At 45.0% G+C, this 21,074-nt stretch overlaps 1 protein-coding gene across 2 annotated transcripts in view; it reads right to left on the bottom strand.

Moving 5' to 3' along the window:
* IL13RA1 (interleukin 13 receptor subunit alpha 1) overlaps positions 1-16,076 on the bottom strand; it is a 67,106-nt gene extending 51,030 nt beyond the window's left edge. The window contains exons 1-4 of one of the 2 annotated variants that reach the window (XM_059911149.1): positions 15,855-16,076; positions 9,567-9,706; positions 3,898-4,036; positions 1,936-2,056 (exon numbers count right to left, since the gene is read on the bottom strand). In XM_059911149.1, the coding sequence (XP_059767132.1) occupies positions 1,936-2,056; positions 3,898-4,036; positions 9,567-9,706; positions 15,855-15,933 (479 nt within the window). In that variant the 5' untranslated portion in view covers positions 15,934-16,076. The remainder of the gene's footprint in view (positions 1-1,935; positions 2,057-3,897; positions 4,037-9,566; positions 9,707-15,854) is intronic. The other variant, XM_059911148.1, reaches the window with a different exon arrangement.
* Between the last annotated feature and the right edge of the window lie 4,998 nt (positions 16,077-21,074).

The following is a 21,074-nucleotide window of genomic DNA, read 5'->3' as shown; positions in this document are numbered from 1 at the left end:
TAGTCACAAACATGAAATGTAAGTTATTTTGTGGGGAACTGAACTACTTTTGAACCCTGGGAATGATTTAAGTTTCCTTTTGAGAGGTAGATACCAATCACTCAGACATTGTTGATGGGAATGTAAAACGAACGGTACAGCCACTCTAGAAAATAGTTTGGCAGGTTTTTTTATAAAACTAGATATGCAATTACCATATGATCCAGCAATTACACTCTAAGGCATTTATTCCAGGGAACTGAAAAGTGATGTTCACATAAAAACCTGAATATGAATATTTATAGTAGTTTTATTCATACTTGCAAAAAATTGGAAACACTCGAGATATCCTTCAGTGAATAAAAGGTTAAACAAACCAATACATCCATATCATGGAACACTACTCAGCAAGAAAAGGGAATGAACTATTGATACACACAACAGCTTGGATGGATCTCCAGGGTATTATGCAGAGGCTAAAAAAGATAAAGTCAGCCTGAGACAGTTATATGCTGTATGATTCCATTCCAGTTACATTCTTTTTTTTTTTAAATTTATTTTTGGCTGTGTTGGGTCTTCGTTTCTGTGCGAGGGCTTTCTCTAGTCGCGGCAAGCGGGGGCCACTCTTCATCGTGGTGCGCGGGCCTCTCACTATCGTGGCCTCTCTTGTTGCGGAGCACAGGCTCCAGATGCGCAGGCTCAGTAGTTGTGGCTCACGGGCCTAGTTGCTCCATGGCATGTGGGATCTTCCCAGACCAGGGCTCGAACCCGTGTCCCCTGCATTAGCAGGCAGATTCTCAACCACTGCGCCACCAGGGAAGCCCTCCAGTTACATTCTTGAAATGACAGAGGTTAGAGACTTGGGGGAGAGGAGTATGGGGAGAGGGTGTGCAGGAGGGAAGTGGGTGTAGCTATAAAAGGACAACTCAAGGGATCCTTGTGGTAATGGAGCTATTCTGTATCTACGCATATGATAAAACTGCATAGACCTGCACACACACACACACACACACACACACACACACACACACACACCCAAATAACTGGACGGAACACCGGTGAAATTTGAATAAGGTCAGTGGACTGTACCAATGTCAATTTTCTGGTTTTGATATTGCACTCTGGTTATAAGAGATGTTACCATTGGAAGAAACTGGGTGAAGGGTAGATGAGATCTCTTTGTATATATTTTTGCAATCTAATTTTGCGGATCTATAATTTTTTTAACATTTTTGTTGGAGTAGAATTGCTTTACAATGGTGTGTTAGTTCTGCTTTACAACAAAGTGAATCAGCTATATGTATACATATATCCCCATATCCCCTCCCTCTTGCGTCTCCCTCCCACCCTCCCTATCTCACCCCTCTAAGTGGTCACAAAGCACCGAGCTGATCTCCCTGTACTATGCGACTGCTTCCCACTAGCTAGCTATTTTACATCTGGTAGTGTATATATGTCCATATACACACTACCACTCTCTCACTTTGTCCCAGCTTACCCCTCCCCCTCCCCGTGTCCTCAAGTCCATTCTCTAGTAGGTCTGCGTCTTTATTCCCGTCTTGCCCCTAGGTTCTTCATGACCATTTTTTTTTTAGATTCCATATATATGTGTTAGCATACAATGGAATATTACTGAGCCATAAAAAGAAACGAAACTGAGCTACTTGTAGTGAGGTGGATGGACCTAAGATCTGTCATACAGAGTGAAGTAAGTCAGAAAGAGAAAAACAAATACCGTATGCTAACACATATATATATGGAATCTATAATTATTTTTTAAGAGTTTGTTTTTTTTTTAAATGAGACACCAAAAGCAGATGGCATTTTCCAATGAAGCAATGTGTAGAAAAGAATAGGCTGTTCCGTTTTGGGGTTTGTTTTAACTAGGTTAGGTGCAAAGGCTCCCAACGCGATCACAGTCAGTCCCTCTCCAGTAAGTCTCCCGTGCGTACTCACCAATAGTAGAGAGTGTAGTTAGTGTCAGGATTTGTATTCCTTCCAGGCAGCCAAGCGCACTTCATGTAGCTCAGGTTATACCAAATGCATTGTAGCTCAGTAACAGCGGACTCAGGATCGCCTGGAATATGCAGCCAAGAGTTTAGGACCCTTGTCTCCTTGCCCTGCGAGCTGCCCAGTCACTCTAGGGGCTGGGGGATGGCAAGCGTGCTTCCGGCTGCTTCTCCGGAAAGCTAATCCCTAACCTCTCACCCCATTTGAACCAGAAGGCACCCAGGTGGAAGAAAACCCAAATCTAATTTGTTCACAACTTTCTCTCTTTACTATCACTGAGGGACCCTAACTCCTGTATTCCTAACTGGAGAGAGAGTCTGAAGGTCAAATAATATTTCAGTCATAGGAAATGACTATGGAATTTCCCAAATGAATGTGAAAATATAAACAACCATTATATCTACCTGTCTTTTAAAAAAAACAAGTGTTCTGAGTTATAATTTACCTTGTCTTTTGAGCAATACTGACACACCTTGTTTTAAAAATTAAACAAACCTTCCTCCTGAGGCAATTTGGGGAAAGGTAAGCAAAACGTAACTCTTAGTAGTTGTCTATTGGGGGTTATGGCCTTAGGAGCCCTAAAATCTTGATGATCTGAAATCTCTACCTTTATAAAGCCTTTTAAGTTAAGACTTCACGTCTCTAAGTTAAATGCCTATGTTTAAAATTCAAACCTGTTATCCCTCGTGCTCCTTAAAGGCGTACTGTGCTGAGCCATCACCACCCACCTTTTCGTCATAATACAATTTAGTTTCTTTCAGATTATTAAACTCCTCAAGAAACGAGTATAGGGGAGGTAACTTGCTGTAAACCATGCTCCCAGCCTCCTATCAGTACTGAATTTTATAACTTTACAAATATTACTTCATATACTTTTGATCCGTGCATACAGGTAGAGAATGGTCTAGAAAACAAGTCATGTAGTGCTAAGGTTTGGAGGTAGGAGATGGGACCTTGCCCAACCAAAGGGCAACATGGTATGAATAGATAATATGTATCTAGCTTTTACTGTCTGCCAGGCACTATTCTCAGCACCTCATATGTGCTGATTGATGTAATCCTTTCAACATTCCTGGGAGGTAGGTACTATCATCATCCCTTTTTACAGGTGAGGAAACTGAAGAGAGAAGGGGCTAAGTGATCTGCCTAAGCTCACACAACTAGAAGCTGGCAGAGCTGAGATTTAAACTTGGACATCTGGGCTCTGGTAGCCCTGCTCTTCCTGAGTATATGCTTCTCCCTGCATGTAACATAAGAGCCAGAAGGACACTGGGTGATGGGTGGGAAGGGAGCTGGGGGAGAATGATCAACCTGACTACTTGACAGCTTTTTCTAGGGCTAGTCTTGAGTCAGAGCTGGGCCAGCATGCCCACTTTCCTCTGTTAACATCTTTCCCCAAATATATCCTGTATATCAATTTAATCTCTCTATATAATGAGTAAGACACTATCAATATTTTCGTTTGTTTAAGGCACTGGCCTGGGACCTGAAGATCTACAGCAACTCACTCAGTTCCCTTCTTCCTCACAAAACAGATCAGGGTAATAATACACGCCTTGCTCATTTCACCGAATAAGCTTGAGAAGCTCAATTTAGGGGAGAGGCGTATGTGTGTGCATGTATGTGTATGTGTGTGTGTGTGTGTGTGTGTGTGTGTGTGTCACTTTCCAAATTATTAAGTGCTCTATAACTATCAGGCATTGTTATTCAAGTTGTCTGTGAGCACCTCGAAGGCAGAGATGTCCTGACAGTTATTGGTGTGTTCTCAGCATCTAGTACCAGTGCCTGACACTTATTAGACTCAACAAATGTTTGAAAATTAAATGAATTAATGAACACTGAACATAAGCATATGGGTAATTTGGATTTATTCTCTAAATGCCAAGAGACAGTGCTTTTAGCTGTTACCTTCAGGGGGCGAGATGCACTTTTCCACCAAAATGCTAGGCTTCTCACTTTCGTTGGTGCTACACTGGGACCCCACTTGCAGACAAATCCTCTCATTCAGGGGCACTTCTTTTGAACGATAAGTTTCTGGAGCAATTTTCTAGGACAAGTAAATTTAAAAAGGCATTGCAGTAGCAAACACACAGAAATACATTTGTGTAAAGAAAATGGAAAGTTATCAAATGGTATACAGTTCAGTGATTCTCAGCTTCCGGTGATTCTGTTCTCCCATCCCTGGGGGACATTTGTTAATGTCTAAGAACATTTTTAGTTGTCATAACTTAGGAGAGGGCTGCTACTGGCATATACTGGGTAGAGGCCAAGGATGCTGCCAAACATCCTATAATGCACAAGACAGCCTTCCCTCCCCCAACAACAAAAAATTATCCCGCATCAAATGTCCGTAGTGCCACCATTGAGAAACCGTGGTATAGATAAAAGACAGTTTCCCGCATTTTCAATGTATAAACATCATGACATTTACTACAAACCTACCATGCTAACACATCTGTCTAAGAGCAATTTCAAAGGAAACACAATAAGTTTATCAAAATTCAATTCCAAGTAGATGCAGTATAACATCAAGATCAAGGTAAAAAGGACTGCTTTAAGAATCTGGCAATCCTGGTCACCTCTGAGGAGAGGAAGTAAAGAAGGGGAGCCTGAGGGCTGAGGAGAGACTTTTCAGGAAACACCTTTCTGCACTGTTTGACAATTTTGACTATCTCACATACACATATGAATTATAAGGGTTGATATTATATGCACTGAGTATAGCACGCTCTTATTCTGAAAGGTAGATAAGCTTTGTGGAACCACAGAAAGCCAACTTATACACAGCTTACGGATAATAATCACAAGCCTGGTTACTATGATTTAGAATAATGAGATTAGAGGCTCTTGAGGAAATTAACATTTTCCAAGGTGACAGAGTTGGGATAATTAAGAACTGAGCTGCTTTTAATCAGAGCTCCAAGGAGCTTCCTGTTTTGCAATAGTTTCTGACTCAAGGTGGAGACAGCATTTCCTTTTATATACGTGCTGATAGCCATGAAGGGAAATTTTGTCAGAGTTACCGCTATCTACCACCCTAAGGGGTACTCTGCCATTTCACATGCCTGCTGCCAACTGAGCATGAGGGCAACTGTGAGAGAGACTCAAAACCAGGACACAAGGATGTCCTCTGAGAGGTAGCCAGCAAATCATCAATTAACGAACCATAGCAAAGACATGGGGAAGAAAACAACACTTTGTATAGACCGAACAGCTCTTAGGCCCAGGCAAGACAGCACTCTAAAAAAGGAGTTAGCTGGTCAGCCCTGGAAGAAGAGAAAAAGAAATGTCTGCAAACAAAATTCTGACAGGGAGAAAAGAGAGGGTGATTCAGCTCCATGGACATTGATTATTTTTGTCCCAGCAGCAAAGCCCTGCCTACCCTCAGTGGGGCCTCCAGCTATTCTGAGTCAAGTACATTTTCACAACAAACTCCTGATTCCTTGCCAAGAAACCTACTTATCATTTGGCTTTCCATATAGTTGCTGCCTACAGAAATGGAACATACCAATTGTGCCAAGAGAAGGCTCTCGAGAATGTTTCACCATTATAGCTCTCATGGCGAAGTAAGGAAACTGGCCCTTAATTGATGAATGCGTGCTGAGGAAACAAGGATTGTTGGTAATGGTGGCAGGAAAGCTCCGAATGCAAATTTCACCAACCACACAATTTTACTAAGCAAAAGTCCCATATACCCCTGAAGCAGCCACCCTGACCCAAGAATCCTTGATAATTCTTGTGTGGAAGCTGCATTTGCCCTCTGAGGACACCCGGGGGAAAATGTACGGTCAAATGCCATAAATTAGAATCATTATGGAAAAATTCCAGTTCTCTTATTGTATTAGATATTGTTCCAGTGAGAGGGCTGAGGAGTTTTATTACACAAGTATTTTTAATAAATGGAATTTCCTAAAGTAAAAACATACTTTAGCACCTAAATCTGAGCCTTTTTTTTAAAAAAAACCTTCATTTTCAAAGTTAATCAGTTATTGATTCAGACCCTTTATTAATTTATTTATTTTTGGCTGCGTTGGGTCTTCATTGCTGCACGCGGGCTTTCTCTAGTTGCGGCGAACGGGGGCTAGTCTTCGTTGTGGTGCATGGGCTTCTCATTGTGGTGGCTTCTCTTGTTGCAGAGCACAGGCTCTAGGCACGCGAGCTTCAGTAGTTGTGGCATGCGGGCTCAGTAGTTGTGGCTCACGGGGCTTAGTTGCTCCACGGCATGTAGGATCTTCCTGGACCAGGGCTTGAACCCGTGGCCCCTGCATTGGCAGGCGGACTCTTAACCACTGCGCCATCAGGGAAGCCCTAAACCTGAACCTTTTGTTTTCGGCATATGAATAAAAAAATAACTTAGAAAAGACATGGTAGGGGGAAAGATAAAATACTTTTAAAAAATCTCTTTCAAAGCTCAAGGCAAATAATATTAAATTGGCATGAATAAAGTAGGAACCCCAACTGTCAATGATCGCCAAGTCAAGTGCACCTCTCTGTATCAGACAAGAAACTAAATCCCTCCCAGAAGATCTTGATGAAGTATGTGTGATAGCTCCCACGTGACTTTCGGCCGTGGTGACTCATTCCACTGGTAGCTGCTGTTATGACATTATGCTCCACCTGTCAGAGAATCTGGGCTCCTTTGAAAATTTATCAAAAATCAAGGCCAGAGTCCTGAACCGATCCCTCCCCCTCAAGTCCAAAGTTCATTTGGCTAGATCGAAGCTTTCCCAATTGCTAATCCTTTCTCAGAAGGAAAGGGGAGTCAGCTTCAGCTTCAGTCTCTTTGGATGCCTAGACAGAACATCCGTTTAATTTATTCACCTAGTAAGATTTGCCTCTCTCTTGGTGATGAAAGAGATCTAAAATCTGATGCCAGATCCTTCTTCTAATTGCCAGATTAGACATTGCTAAAACAATGGTGAAGGGCAGCCACTTAAGCTAGTCTTGTATTGAATATTTTTTTTAAAAAAAATCATCTATGATTCCATATCTTAATGGTCCTCCAATCTGAAGATTGAAAATGACCTCAAGGATTTACCTCATTTAGCAATTTGGGACCGTCAGACGGTCATAAAAGCCCTGTAACATGTACAAACTATCATAATGCCACTGCTTCAACATGCTTCAAAGCATATATACACCCCGGTGTGGTCTGATGACATTAATGCTGTGTCCAAAGGACAGAAAGAGGGAAGGAAAACCACTCCTCCCATTGATTCTCAGTCTCAGGATTGTAAACTTCAAAAAGGTCCAGACAGGAAATCCCCCATCACTGACTGGAAAGAATAATCTGTGTTTATCACAACTGCTGCATTGGCAGCCTTCAAAGCTGTCAAATGTCTGGAATAAATGAGCAGGCCTTAGGCAGAGGCCACCCTTTATGGTCTCCATCTGGTCTCTTCAGGGGCAAAACGGAGGGACCAAGATTAAACGATAATATTAGGTTGAACCATATAATATGACCTATAAAGGCAACAATTTCATATGGTTGAATCTAACAACAGTAATAATAATAAAAGCTAACAATTACTGAACACTAACTCTGTGCCAGGTGTATCACAAACATTATCTCCTTTAACAAACACACACCATTCATATGAAGTAGGTACTTTTACTAGCCTTTCCCCCCAGCATTCTACAAACAAGGAAATGGAGGCTCAGGCTCAGATAGGTTAAATGACTTGCCTAAGGCCACAAAACTTGAAAGGGAAAGAGACAAAATTTCAAACCCAATTCTACCTGATTCCACTGCCTCCTAAAGTTACTTTCAAGTCTAAATTTCTGTAACTATACTGAGGAATTCGCCCCATTTCTAGACTAGCATATCAGCATGTCTACCTGACTGATCCTTGAGCGTGGTTGACGGGCTAATGAATAAGGACATGTTAGAAAGATGGTGACCTCTCCTGGGGGTTTCAGTTAGATACTTAGGTGACGCACCAAAGGGTCTTTCCTGGAATTTCTCAAGGCTGAACTACCAAAAGTTGCCACTAAGACTCCAACTGTCTAAGGCCCCTCCTTAGGAACAAGAGGAAGCCAACAGTGTGAAAAGGGAAACTGGCCTACCAGAGTTTCACAGGCTTCTGCATTTGGAGGACCTCTTTTAAAACACAAATATTTCTGACCAGCCTCAATTCCTTATCAATCAACACCTAAACTATAATTAACACCTCTGCAGGAAAGCAGGAAGGCAGATTAGCAAGTTTCCCTCTAGAGGAAGAGCCCATTCCATCCTCACTTCATTAAGTTTCCCATACATTATTTTTGGTGGACCAGCAAGCCAGAGACGTGAGTAGAGCCACACTTTACACACGAGGAAATGAAGGCTCAGAGAGGTTAAGGAATTTACCCCAGGCCACTGAGCTAGCTGAATGGTGCACTAACTAGTTCTCCAGACTCTTCCTGCCACCAAACTGCTTGAACATGGTGATTCCACAGTTCACTGAGCCAAAGTACTGTCATTAATAACAACTTCTCATTGGCCTTCTCAAAATCCGGGACAAATTCAACCCCAAACATCCTCCACCTCCCCCACCCACACACTGAAAGAAGATACAGTCATCCCTCTTACACCCGAGGGGCATTGGTTCCAGGACCCACCACGGACACCAAAATGCATGGATGCTCAAGTCTTTATTTAAAATGGCGTAGTGTCTGCATATGACCTAGGCACATCCTCTCCTATACTTTACATCATCTCTGAATTACTTATAATACCTAGTGCAACGTAAATGATATGTAAATAGTTGCCAGTACGAGGCATTCAAGTTTTGCTTTTTGGAATTTTCTGGAATTTTTTTCCCCTAATATTTTCCACCTGCAGTTGGCTGAATCCACAGATGCGGAACCCAAGGACTGTATAAAGATATAAAACAGTTCTGAACAGACGATATGATGCTTTGAGGAACCTGTCAATTAGCAGGGGCTACAAACCAATAAGGCTCAAAAGGAACTTCCATTGAATAAGACTATCATAAAGAATCCGAAATTATCCAAACTTGTTAACAAAAATTCACTTAAATCGGTCGCACATCCGACTGGAAAGGCTGAAAGTTTCTCTCATTTTTTCTCAAGCATCAGGGAACTGTCTGGTCAACCCCACCTGCCACTGACATCTTATTTTTTCATTTTCCATATGGCCATTTACTTTTGCATCACATAGTTCTTGCATATCTATCTGTGCATGTGATTAGTGAGATGGCAAATGTGAAAATTCCCTGAGAAATGGAAAGTGTTATATAAATACAAGGCTTCAGGCAGCAACACAGAAACCAATGTTAACATAATTAATTATTCACTGGGTGCCTACAGGAACCAACTTTAACATAATTAATTATTTATTGAGTGCCTAGTATTTCCTAAAAGAGTAATAATCTCAATTGTATTTGATTGGCAAATATTTTCTAATGTTCAATTTTGTCAACAGTTGTTTCCATAATTTTCCCAGTTAAAAAATTTGGACACAACTCAAAAATAAAAATCCCACTTTGAAGTAAGATTAGAATTTGGCTTAGTCTTAGCTCCAACTCACAGTGTTCACTTTACCTTATCAATGCAGTATGTTCCAGAAAACTTACCTTATCCTGTTTGTTGCCAAAATGACTAAAATACTTTAGACTACAATTTGGGCTGGCTCCCTCAGGAGGATTCCATGTCCATGTGACTGTGCAGAGGTTTTCAACAGACACGCTCAAATTCGTCACAGGTGGCTGAGTTTCTGTTCAAATCAAGCACAAGAAATACATTTATCCACAGCAGCCAGTGTTTTCAGTGGTTAATTTAATCCATTCCTCCAAGTCCTAGAGACCAAGAATCATAAAACTGAGTTATCAAGAGCTCACATTTATTGAGCCAGACAGCATTCTAAGTACTCTCCACATGTTAATCTCAATCCTCACAACCTTATGAGACAGGGACCCTCAGCCTCATGCAAAGATGAGGCGACTGAGGCACAGGGACATTGAGTCACTGGCCCCATATCCCAAGGCCAGTCAATGGCAGAGCTGAGACGCAAACCTAGAAAGTGTGGCTCCCAGGCCGCATTCTTAACCACTTGCTATAGTGTGAACACAGAGGAGAGTATATTCTTAAATGTCCAAGTTTCCGTCCGGTGGGTATTTGGGGCCCCCTACACTGCGTGCCCAGGCGCACTCAATACAGACAGTTCAAGCCCAGCAGTTCTGCGAGTGAGTTTAAGCAGCTCATCTTTAATCGTGCTTGCTAACGTGACCTGGCAATTGTTCTTGTAACTTTTCCAAAGAAGTACTGAGAAAGAGATCTAACAACCCTGTTGCTCCCCTGAGATCTGACACTAAACAGCTGGAACTGTAGCTTTGACAAATCTGAAGAGGGACGAAAAGAGGAGAAACTGTGAACCAGTGTCTTAAAAAATGTGTTTCATTTTGAGAAAACCCACCACTGTCTCCACCAAATATTTACTGGCTCTATTATCTCGGACCCAGCTTTAGGATCGGGGATAGGAGTTTTCATGCTTCTGCCAAATGCAAGGAAGTACATATAGAGGAGGGAAAGGAAACATCATTTCAAACTTTCCCGAGAACTTCTCCTGAGGCCAGGACTACCAAAATCGTCCCCCGGAAACTGGATGAGGGCTCCTCTGTCCTATCTTTGCAACTTTTCTGTAAGTCGAAATTTATTCCAAAATAAAGTTTATTAAACTAATTTTTTTAAAAAACCCCAAATTGTCTAAAGTGGCAAACTTAATCATTATTAGTTACTTAAGGACTACAGTTTTATTAATTTATCAATCAGTAGTTCTATTTTATACTCTATGCCAACACTTTGGAGTGCTCTGGGCCTCTTACATAATCTGCAGTATTTATGCCATTACCTTCCTCTTTAACTGAACAAAAAATACCATTTGTCCCAAAACATCAACCCCACAGGCACTACAGAGTTGGGGTCCCCCCCTAAGTCAGGTTTATACACAGCAGCCTGCACAGGCCCTGAACTCTCAATATTCATTCTGCCTTTCCTAACTCAACTACCATTAGCCTTTCTGAAAGGCAGACCAAAGGCCCAGCCGTGGGGAGGAGGAGCCCACAGCAGGCCAAGTCCTTGTGGAAGCAGCGAGTTCCTATTGCACTGCATTAAAACCCAGCCTGTGCCAGGAGCACCAATGGCTTAGGCGACAGTGATTTTAAGTTAGGATTTTAAGTGATTACAGGAGTGTATAGCTATTCCAGTTTGGCCTTTCGAACATCACGTCGATATTTTTGAAGACAAATCGTTTATCAGGTATAGAGTCTCTAATGAAAACTTTGTTCCTACTGAAGATTACAATTTACTTTAGGATTATCTCCCTTACTGTGCAGTTTCCAGAAACACACTGCAGCAAAAGTCCAGGATAGCTGGCTTAGCACTTCCTGACACTCTGCCTTCCCACAAACCTCCCACTCCCACACAAAAATTAAAGTCCTAACAATAAAAATATTACCTATTTATGGTTTGCTTAAATCATACCCCAATTTTCAAGGTAGTCTAAGACCTTTTTAAATCTATTTTTTAACCTCAGTATTTTAATAGAACAATAGCCGGCCCTATTTCCAATCTCTCAAACGGATTTCATTTTCCCCCATCTGTTTTGAAGTATCCCTTAGTCAGATCTTCTAACAGGTTTGCATTTTAGGCTACTTGTGGCTATCTGTCATCCTTTTTTTTCCCCCCTAATGGTTCCTTCCATTTCTCTTAAGATTTTTCTACTTCCTATACTTTAAAAAGCACACACACTCACAGAAACTTTTTTTTTAATTTTTACTTTTTTAACATCTTTCTTGGAGTAGAATTGCTTTACAGTGGTGTGTTAGTTTCTGCTGTATAACAAAGTGAATCAGCTATACATATACATATATCCCCATACCTCCTCCCTCTTGCGATACAATCTCCAAATGTGTAAATATATCTGAATGTACGTATGTGGGTATAATACATCCAGACACATGCATAAGTAAGTGGGGACTGTGCTTCTTGTAAAAGTCCGTAACAACTCCTCATCTGTAAGACACATCATTTCAGCGTAGTGTATTGATTAAGAGCACGGACTCCGGAGCCAGACTGCCTGAGCTCATATGCCAGCTCTGCTACTTACTAGCTGGCAAGTTACTTAACCTCTCTCTGCCTCAGTGTTTGCATCTATAACATGAGGATGATAATAGTAAACTAATGAAAAAGGGTTACTATGAGGATTAAATGAGTTAATACAGATAAAAAAGCTCAGAACAATGCCTGGCACAGAACAAGTGCTATGTAAATGTGTGCTGTCTGCTTTCTTTCTTTCTGAAGAGACGAAATAGGTCTAAACAGTTGCTTTGGTTTTCTATGGAATTGATATGTGTCCATGGCCTTAGAGACACAACAAGCTTCTCTGCCTGATAAGCTTTCCTTAGGCATCTAATTCTAACCATTTCTTAGGGGTTGATCACTGACCAGAAAGGGGAGCGGGAAGGAGAGAGGGACTCAAGTAGCTCCCTCAACTATACTTCAAACCTCAAGCGAGTCTGTGTGGTAATCTAGCACAAGATCCCATTCTAATTATGAATTAACATGATCAATGCTGTTTCTAATAATAAGGCATGTTACTTAACTAAAAGTTTTTGCTCTCTCTTGTTCAATCACAGGAGCTGGCAGAAGCATGCATATTGTGGGAAAAGTCAAGGAAATCACAAGAGTTATACACGAGTCATCCATCTCCTTCCTTTACATCTACTCAGTCATCAACCTCTTTCAGAGTTTTTTGCAACACTTTTTTTAAAATAAATTTATTTATTTATTTATTTATTTTTGGCTGCGTTGGGTCTTCATTGCTGCTCATGGGCTTTCTCTAGTTGCAGCGAGTGGGGGCTTCTCTTGTTGCGGAGCACAGGCTCTAGGCACACGGGCTTCAGTAGTTGTGGCACACGGGCTCAGTAGCTGTGGCTCGTGGGCTCTAGAGCGCAGGCTCAGTAGTTGTGGTGCATGGGCTTAGTTGCTCCACAGCATGTGGGATCTTCCCGGACCAGGGCTCGAACCCATGTCCCCTGGATTAGCAGGTGGATTCTTAACCACTGCGCCACCAGGGAAGCCCTGCAACACCTCTCTTAATCATCCCAGTCACACTAATGTGCTCTGCTGGGCCCCGTGAGCCAGGCAGACATACAGCAGTAAGGCAGCAGTAAGGCACGGGCCTGGACAGAAGGCGTGCACAACACATCTTTCTCGTGGCCACCTCCAACCCTAGATCCCTTCGTAGCTTCGTACTCCAGTGATTCCCCACACTCAGTCAAGTCTCCCTGCTGGCTTCTCCTCTAGTGTCATTTCCCTCACGCTGCGCCCCACTCAGCTTCAAGGGCAAATGAAGCCCTTCTGCCTGGACTGATTTTGCCAATGCACCCTCCTGCCAAGCTGGGCTCCTCGCTGAGCACAAAAGGGCACCCTCACCCTTACTTCTGGGCCTCTGTAGCTGCTATTCCCCCCAACTGGGAATAACTGCTCCTCCACCTACTCAAATGTCACCCACCCTAAAAGTCTAGCTCAAATTTTAGCTCTTCCACGACACTCCCAGCCCTCAGTTTCCCCTCTTCTGAACGCCTACAGTACTTATTGTTTGGACTACACGGTCTGGCAATTATAAAGCAAGTCTCCAATGCATGATCATTCACTTCATACCAATGGCCTGTACATACTTGCATGGGCGCCAACCAGTCCTGCCCTGCTGCTCTGGGAGGGGCCCAGCTCCTCTCCCAGCCAAGGACTCCCTTCACTTCTGCAGAGAGAGGCACTGAATACAGTGGTTAGGGGCATGGCCTCTGGAACCAGGCTGCCAGGGTTGGAAGCCTAGCTCCTCCACTCTATCACCTACGAGAGCTCTGGGCCTTGCTGTGCCTCAGCTTCCTCACATACAAAACAGGACTAATAACAGCACCTACAGAGGGTATTGTGTAAAAATTAAATGAAATAGTTCAAGTGGAAAACTTAGAACGCTGCCCGGCAGAGTAAACACTATATAAATGCTAGTTGTTATTAAGACATGCCACAATGTGGGCTACCAATCTAAATAGACTAAACTAAGCTGGTAACCTAATCTTTCATAAACACTCAAAAGATTAGAGCTGGAAGAGCCCTTAAAACTTATGGAGTTCAACCTCCTATCACAGATGAGAAAGCTGCTGTACAAGGAAGGGGAAATGACAAGCCCTGAAGTCCCACACCTGGGAAATGTCAGACCACTAAAACTCAAGTCCCCTGACTGTTTTTCTTCTTTTTTATTTCACCATGCAATTCTATCAATATTTCCAATGGGAAAAAAGTTTTTCTATTTCTAAGTAACCAAGTTACTAATGAACTTCTGTGACAAAACTGATTAAGTTGGGGGTTGCCAGCATTACTAGAGGGCCAGCTGTTTGTTGTTCCAGGTGCGTGGGGGGAGGAAGTCTGTAGGAGGGAGGGGGTTAGAGTAGCACGGTGAAAATCAGGAGACTAAAGAGATGGGTGACCCCCTCCCTTCTCTGGACTGCAGCTGCCCCATATGATTATGGGAATCAGATTCCCCCAAGTGAACTGGGGGCAACGATTACGCAGTATACTCTAAGGTTCTAAGCCAACCTACAGAGCCTGGCTCAGTACTAAACAAGGCAGGCACTTGAATCATTGACTGTCAAACATCCCTCAAGTCTCTACTCAAATGCCACCTTTTCAGTGGAGGTCTTCCTACTCCACCCTATTTACAATGGCAAACCCCTTCCCTGCTTTGTTTTTCTCCATAGTACTTATCGCCATCTGACATACCTTATATTTTACTCCCCCCGGCCCCTTCCTCTGACTGCCAACAGCATATAAACTCCAAAGGGCAGGGACTTGACCTGTTTTGCTCACGGCTCCACTCTCTGCCCCTAGAACGCTGCCTGGCACAGAGGAGACTGTGCATACGTTTTGTTGACTGAATCAATAGAGGCCATCGAGGTTTCCTAATCAACATTTCAACCTGGGTTTCAAAGCACAACACACTGGTTGAAAATGCAATAAACAAATTGTGGGTGTTTGTGTCAATGTGACAATAAAACCTATCGAATTTGGAGCTACTATCGTCACCAAAAATGTCCAGAAGGCCACTCATGGCAAAAGCTGGCCGTGAGGAATTCATTAGCCCTCAACTTTTCACAGTAACTCTGGCTGATTAATTTAACTTGCCACACCAGGGTGAGGGGTATACGAGAACTCTCTATACTATCTTTGCAACTTTTCTGTCAATTGAAAATTATTCCAAAATGTAAAGGTTAATAAAGGAAAAGGAAAAAAAGGCATCCACGTGGATGCTGCTCCGGGATTCCCACTGGATTTCTTGGACGCCAGGGGTGGCCGCGACCCTCACGTCCTTTTCCTACAGGGACTAGGAGCTTTAGAGGTTCCCTTCGACTCCCACCCCCTCGCTGGACCGGCCGCGCAAGAAGCCCCGGCGCGTCCCACCTCGCCCGGACCTCGCTCGCCGTCCCCGCGGCCTCCCAGCCCCTCATCCCCTCCCGGGGGCACCGGCGACATTCCAGCTCCCGACCCCGCTGCCCTCCGATGCCACGGACTCGTTTCGGCCCTGGGCCCCGGCGCCAGGCTCCTCGCCGCTTCCCGACGGCCGAGGGAAGTGCGGCGACAAGTCGTCGTCCTCCGGCCCCGCCGCCGCCCCCGCCGCCCGGGATCCGGGAAAGCCCGGCCGCTCCGGTTCCCCCACCTCTAGCCGGGCGAGGGAGGCGGCGGCGGCCGCGGGGCGTCGTGGGGACGGCCCCCGGCGCCCACCCCCGCCGCGGCGGCCCCGGAGCGCCCCTGCTGGCCTCTCGGCCGCGACCCCCACCGCCCCGGGCCCCGGGGGCCGCACTCACCCGCGGGCGCGGCCACCCCGCCGCCGCCGGCGCAGAGCAGCAGCGCCCACAGCCCGCAAAGCCGCGCCGGCCGCTCCATGCAGTCCCTCGCTCGGAGCCCGGCCGGGCTGCAGCCGCGGCAGTCTCCGCCTCCTTCGCCCCCTCTCCCACTTCCCGGCTCCGCCGCCCTGGAGGCCGGGGGCCGGCGCAGACCGGAAGGGCCGCCCAGCCCACAGGCCGCAGGTAACCCCAGGCGGCCAGCGAGGGCAGAGGGGCGGGGCGCGGCGCCCGCGACTCCCGCGGCGGCTTCCGCGGCGCGACACCTGGCCCCGCGGCAGCCGAGCCGCCACCGCGCCCCCGGAGTCCGATCCCGAGCCAGACAGAACTTCCCCGACCGTGTTGCGGCGCGGCCCCCGCGCCGCCCGGCCCGGTGCGGACTGTGCAGCCTGGCGGAGCCTCGGACAGGCCCCGGGCTGTGCCCTGCCGGGCACCGGGGCAGGGCGGGCTCGGGGAAGGAGCCTTGGCCTGGGAGTCTGGAGACGAAGCTTCCAGTCGTTGGCCTCTGAGCCCTTGTTTCCTAAATTCTGACTCGGGGGTTAGTAAACCCAGGCCTGACCTCACAGGGAGGACTTGGAAGACCAAGGAGGGGACTTGGCGGGAGTGTGCTTTGTCAACGGGACGAAAGGTATATTTGAAAGCTGGTGAGACATAATGTTGAGTCGAAGAAAAAAAAGAAAGAAAGAAAAATTATAAATATGAGGGACAGTGCCATACTATGTACTTCGATTTTTCAAAGCTCACCAAGAACTTTCTTCATCTTTCTTTTTGATAGATATATATTGAGAGACGGAAGGTGAGCGGGAAGGATGCGCATTGAATACGTTGAAAGTGGGTGGCTATGAGGATTAATGACGCTGAGGGTGGAGGAAAACGGGAACTCTTTAGTTTCCTGTGCCTGATGTAACAAATTACCACAAATTTAGTGACTTAAAACAACCCAGCTGTATTATATTAGAGTTCTGGAAGTCAGAAGTCTCACTGGGCTAAAATCTAGGTGTAGGCAGAGCTGCGTTCCTTATGGAGGTTCTAAGGGAGAATCTATTTCCTCGCCTTTTCCAGCTTCTAGAGACTGCCTACATTCCTTGGCTCGTTCCTGTACCACTCAGACCTCTGCTTCCCTCGTCACATACTCTGACCTTCCTGCCTTCCTTTTACGTTTATAAAAACCCTTGTGATTTGATTGGACCTACCAGATATAGAGAAGGAACTAGTGGTTGGGGGGGCCATAAAGGGGTGGGGGAGTGGGAGGTACAAACTACTGGGTGTAGATAGGCTCTAAGGATGTATTCCACAACACGGGGAGTATAGCCAATATTCTGTAATAGCTGTAGACGGAGTGTAACCTTTTGAAATTGTGTACAAATTTTTTAAAAATTGGGGGGTGGGGGATTTCCCCGGGATTTCCCCGGTGGCCCGGTGGTAAAGAATCCGCCTTCCAGTGCAGGGGACGCAAGTTCGATCCCTGGTCGGAGAACTAAGATCCCACATGCCCGCGGGGCAACTAAGCCTGTGCGCCACAACTACTGAGTTCAAGCACCTCAACTAGAGAGAAGCCCGCGTGCGCGGCGAAGATCCCGCATGCCGCAACTAAGACCTGATGCAGCCAAAAGTAAATTTAAAAAAAATTTTTTTAAGGAAAAAAATAGATTTGGACCTACCAGATAATCCATGATAATCTCCCTATCTCAAAATCCTTAATAACTAATAAGAACCTACTGTATAGCACAGGGAACTCTACTCAATACTCTGTAATGGCCTATATGGGAAAAGAATCTAAAAAAGAGTGGATATATGTATATGTATAACTGATTCACTTTGCTGTACACCTGAAACTAACAGAACATTGTAAATCAACTATACTCCAATAAAAATTAATTTTGAAAAATCCTTGATCTAATCACACCTGCAACGTCACTTGTGCCATATAAGGTAACAAACATATTCACAGTTGTCTGGGATTAGGTCATGTACACCACTGGGGGGGGGGATTATTCTGGCACTATCCCCCCCAAAAAAGTGTCATGTCTGGATGGATGATGAGACCCACTAACTAGGGTGTATTTTGGTTGAATTAAGCCAATGGACACACCTGAAATCTTTTGCAAAAAATATAGCAATAAAATTGCAGATAATACACCTAGTCTAGACCCTACTCAAAGAGCCTGGGGATGTTTAACCTATCCGAAACAAAGGCCTCACTCTTGGAATTAAGGCCCTCAAGTTCAATAAATATTATTGTCCTTCTAGAAACTGCAGTAGACACTCATTAAAAGCAGGCCCTGCCAACAAAGTGCTGCAGCCAGTGTGAGGGGCGATCATAAGGCAAGAACAGGGAACTCAAAGAAGGGACAACCTATGGGAGGGCAGAGGCAGGAGAGGCTTCCAGAAGGCAGGCCTGCCCGTGCTGAATTTTGAGATATTGAGTCTTGCACTCCAAAGTTCAGAATGAATCCTTGCCTGTGTATATTACTGAACAAAATAATGTTTATGAAAACACTGTGTAAACTATCGAAACCAGCAGAACTGAGAGAGGTTACTATTATTTCTAAATCGCCCCACAAATAGGCTAGCCACTCTCTAACCTAAGACCTCCCCTTCCCCATCACCACACACATACACTTGTTGACATTTGCTATAAACATTATACAATAAGTTTATAATAATGTTTCCAAAATGATTATGTCATCTGCCTTTTAAGAAGTCTCCAGTTGGAACAGGAGCCCCTGGGAACTGGCTGAGTGCCATCATGGGCACCGCCTGGCATAGACTGAGCAAGTCCTTAATGAAATGAACAGTAATGGCTGCAAACAATTAGAAAAATAAGGGTCACGACTTGTCATTAACCTTCAGAAAAGGCCCTGAAAGTGTGCGCATTGTGAGGAAAAAAAACCAAGCGTGGTGGCATGGCTTCGACAGTCCTGGCCTGCTGTAATGGGTAAGACTCTTAGAGTCAGTTCCATTTCCTCTAGACCCTAAACGTCATGCGACATTTGAAAAAAGAATTTTTTTTGTAGGGCTAGGCGAGGGTTAGGAATGCTGTTTCTTCAGCATCAAACTTTTATTTGTAATCTCTGTGTACTTTTACTCAAAGAACATCTTGATTGAGTTAGGCCACTGCCCCCGCGTGCAAGAAGATGAAGACAAATACAAGGCTTTCCAGGAACTGCAATAAACAAAGAGCTCTCATTTTGGCTTAGTGTAATCAAAGTCCTGATGAGTCAACATCAAGTTTAGCTCTAACCTTTAATCCATTGAGCCCTGATGACTTGGGTGTGAGATTCCCAGTTGCAGTTCTTTTCGCTTTGGCTGGTCGTGGCTGGAGTTCTGGGCTGACTGGTGCATCCTGTTGGCTTTCTTGATCTTTACCCTTCTCACTAAGGCTTTCTTCTTTTCTGTAAATGGAGTTAGAAAGGGGCACAAACAAGAAAGTATCTGGGGGGAGAGAATGATGTCCCTCTTTCCAAAGTCAGATCTCCTTCCAGCCAGCTAGAGGACCCCTGCTGAGTTCATAAAGGACACAGACCCGGGCTTCCCTCATGGTGCAGTGGTTAAGAATCCGCCTGCCAATGCAGGGGACACGGGTTCAAGCCCTGGTCTGGGAAGATCCCACATGCCGCGGAGCAACTAAGCCCGTGAGCCACAACTACTGAGCCCTTGTGCCACAACTACTGAAGCCCGCATGCCTAGAGCCCGTGCTCTGCAACAAGAGAAGCCACCACAGTGAGAAGCCCGTGCACCGCAATGAAGAGCAGCCCCCGCTCGCCGCAACTAGAGAACGCCCGTGCACAGCAATGAAGACCCAATGCAGCCAAAAATAAATAAAATTTTTTAAAAAAAGGACACAGACCCCAGCACAGACCAAGGGCTTAGTCAAGAATTCTGGCTCCTTAAGCAAAAATCTCACAAAAGGTCTTCTACCTTTTACTAAGCGAAACCAGAACAGACCCTCAGCGCCACTGCAATGCAAAGAAAAAAGGGAAGTAGCAAACAGGGAATTGCCCTCCTGACACTAGAGCAATGGTTCCCAAACAGGGGCAATTTTGCCTCTGTGGTGGAAGCAACGTCTGGAGATACTTTTGGCGGTCACAACTTGAGGGATCTAGTGGGTAGAGGCCAAGGATGCTGTGAAACATCCAACAATGCACAGGGTGGTCCCCCAGAACAGACTTCCCCGGCACAAAATGACAATAATTGAGAAATTCTGAGCTAGCGTACTTTGTTATCTTTTGTACTTTATCCCTACCCAGCCACTGTCCTCATGCCCACCAAAAATCAGTGAGAGATTAATGCTAAAACTTATCCTTGACACCTCCCTTCCCTGTATCTAGTGTACATAGTCTGCCCACCCCACCAATAAGCCATGAGGTCACTTAGATGGGAGAACATTTCTCAGATCTACTCTTTGCCCCACCTCACCTCCACTGTTCTGTTCAGGTCCTTATCGTCTTGCCCTTATAGATCACAATGGTCTTCAAATCCACCCTCCAGGAGACAGACCTTCCCAATGTGAAAATCTGACCATTTCACTCCCAGCTTAAGCTTCTTCAGTGACACCCCCTCCCCTCAAATGCCACAAGAGGCAGTCCCAACTCCTTTGCCTGCAGGCTTGTTTCTTCGTGTCCGATTCCCCAAACTCTTTCCAGCTTTATGTCCAGCCAGGCTCCCCAAGTCACTGGGAGCTCTAGCCCTCCTAGCTGCTGGCCACCTTCAGGCTGAATGTCCCTTGCAGGCAATTTTGTTTGGTTCACATCATGTTTATATTTATTTAGATGTAGATGCCAGAAATGAAGAAGAAAAATAAACAGGCGATTTTGCATAACACCCCAGATCTTTAGCTTCTCTTAAGAAACCAGAAGTTCTGATAACACTGGGCCTGTGTTTCACTGTGCCAGCTGTCAGAGGGTGCTAAACAGGGCTGCCACCTCATCAAGAGGGCACGTGCCTCCTGTCTGCACAGGCCCTAAGCTCCCTGGCCTGGCCTACTTCCCTTACTTACTACTTGTTTGTCACCTCTGGTATATTCTCACTACAGACCTTTCCTCTTGCTGTTCTGTTGCCCAGAAAGCTTCTCCATTCTTCAAATGTCACTTATTTTTTTAGCTTCTTTAGCCCCCAAATGCAAAATACTTTACTCCCTCCTATATGTGTGCCCGTAGCACTCGACAAATTCCTGTACCATAG

The sequence above is a fragment of the Balaenoptera ricei genome, chromosome X, assembly GCF_028023285.1.
Source record: "Balaenoptera ricei isolate mBalRic1 chromosome X, mBalRic1.hap2, whole genome shotgun sequence".
NCBI classification, from domain to species: domain Eukaryota; kingdom Metazoa; phylum Chordata; class Mammalia; order Artiodactyla; family Balaenopteridae; genus Balaenoptera; species Balaenoptera ricei.
Note: the sequence above shows the minus strand (reverse complement) of the source record. Positions and strands in the feature narration are given on the sequence as shown.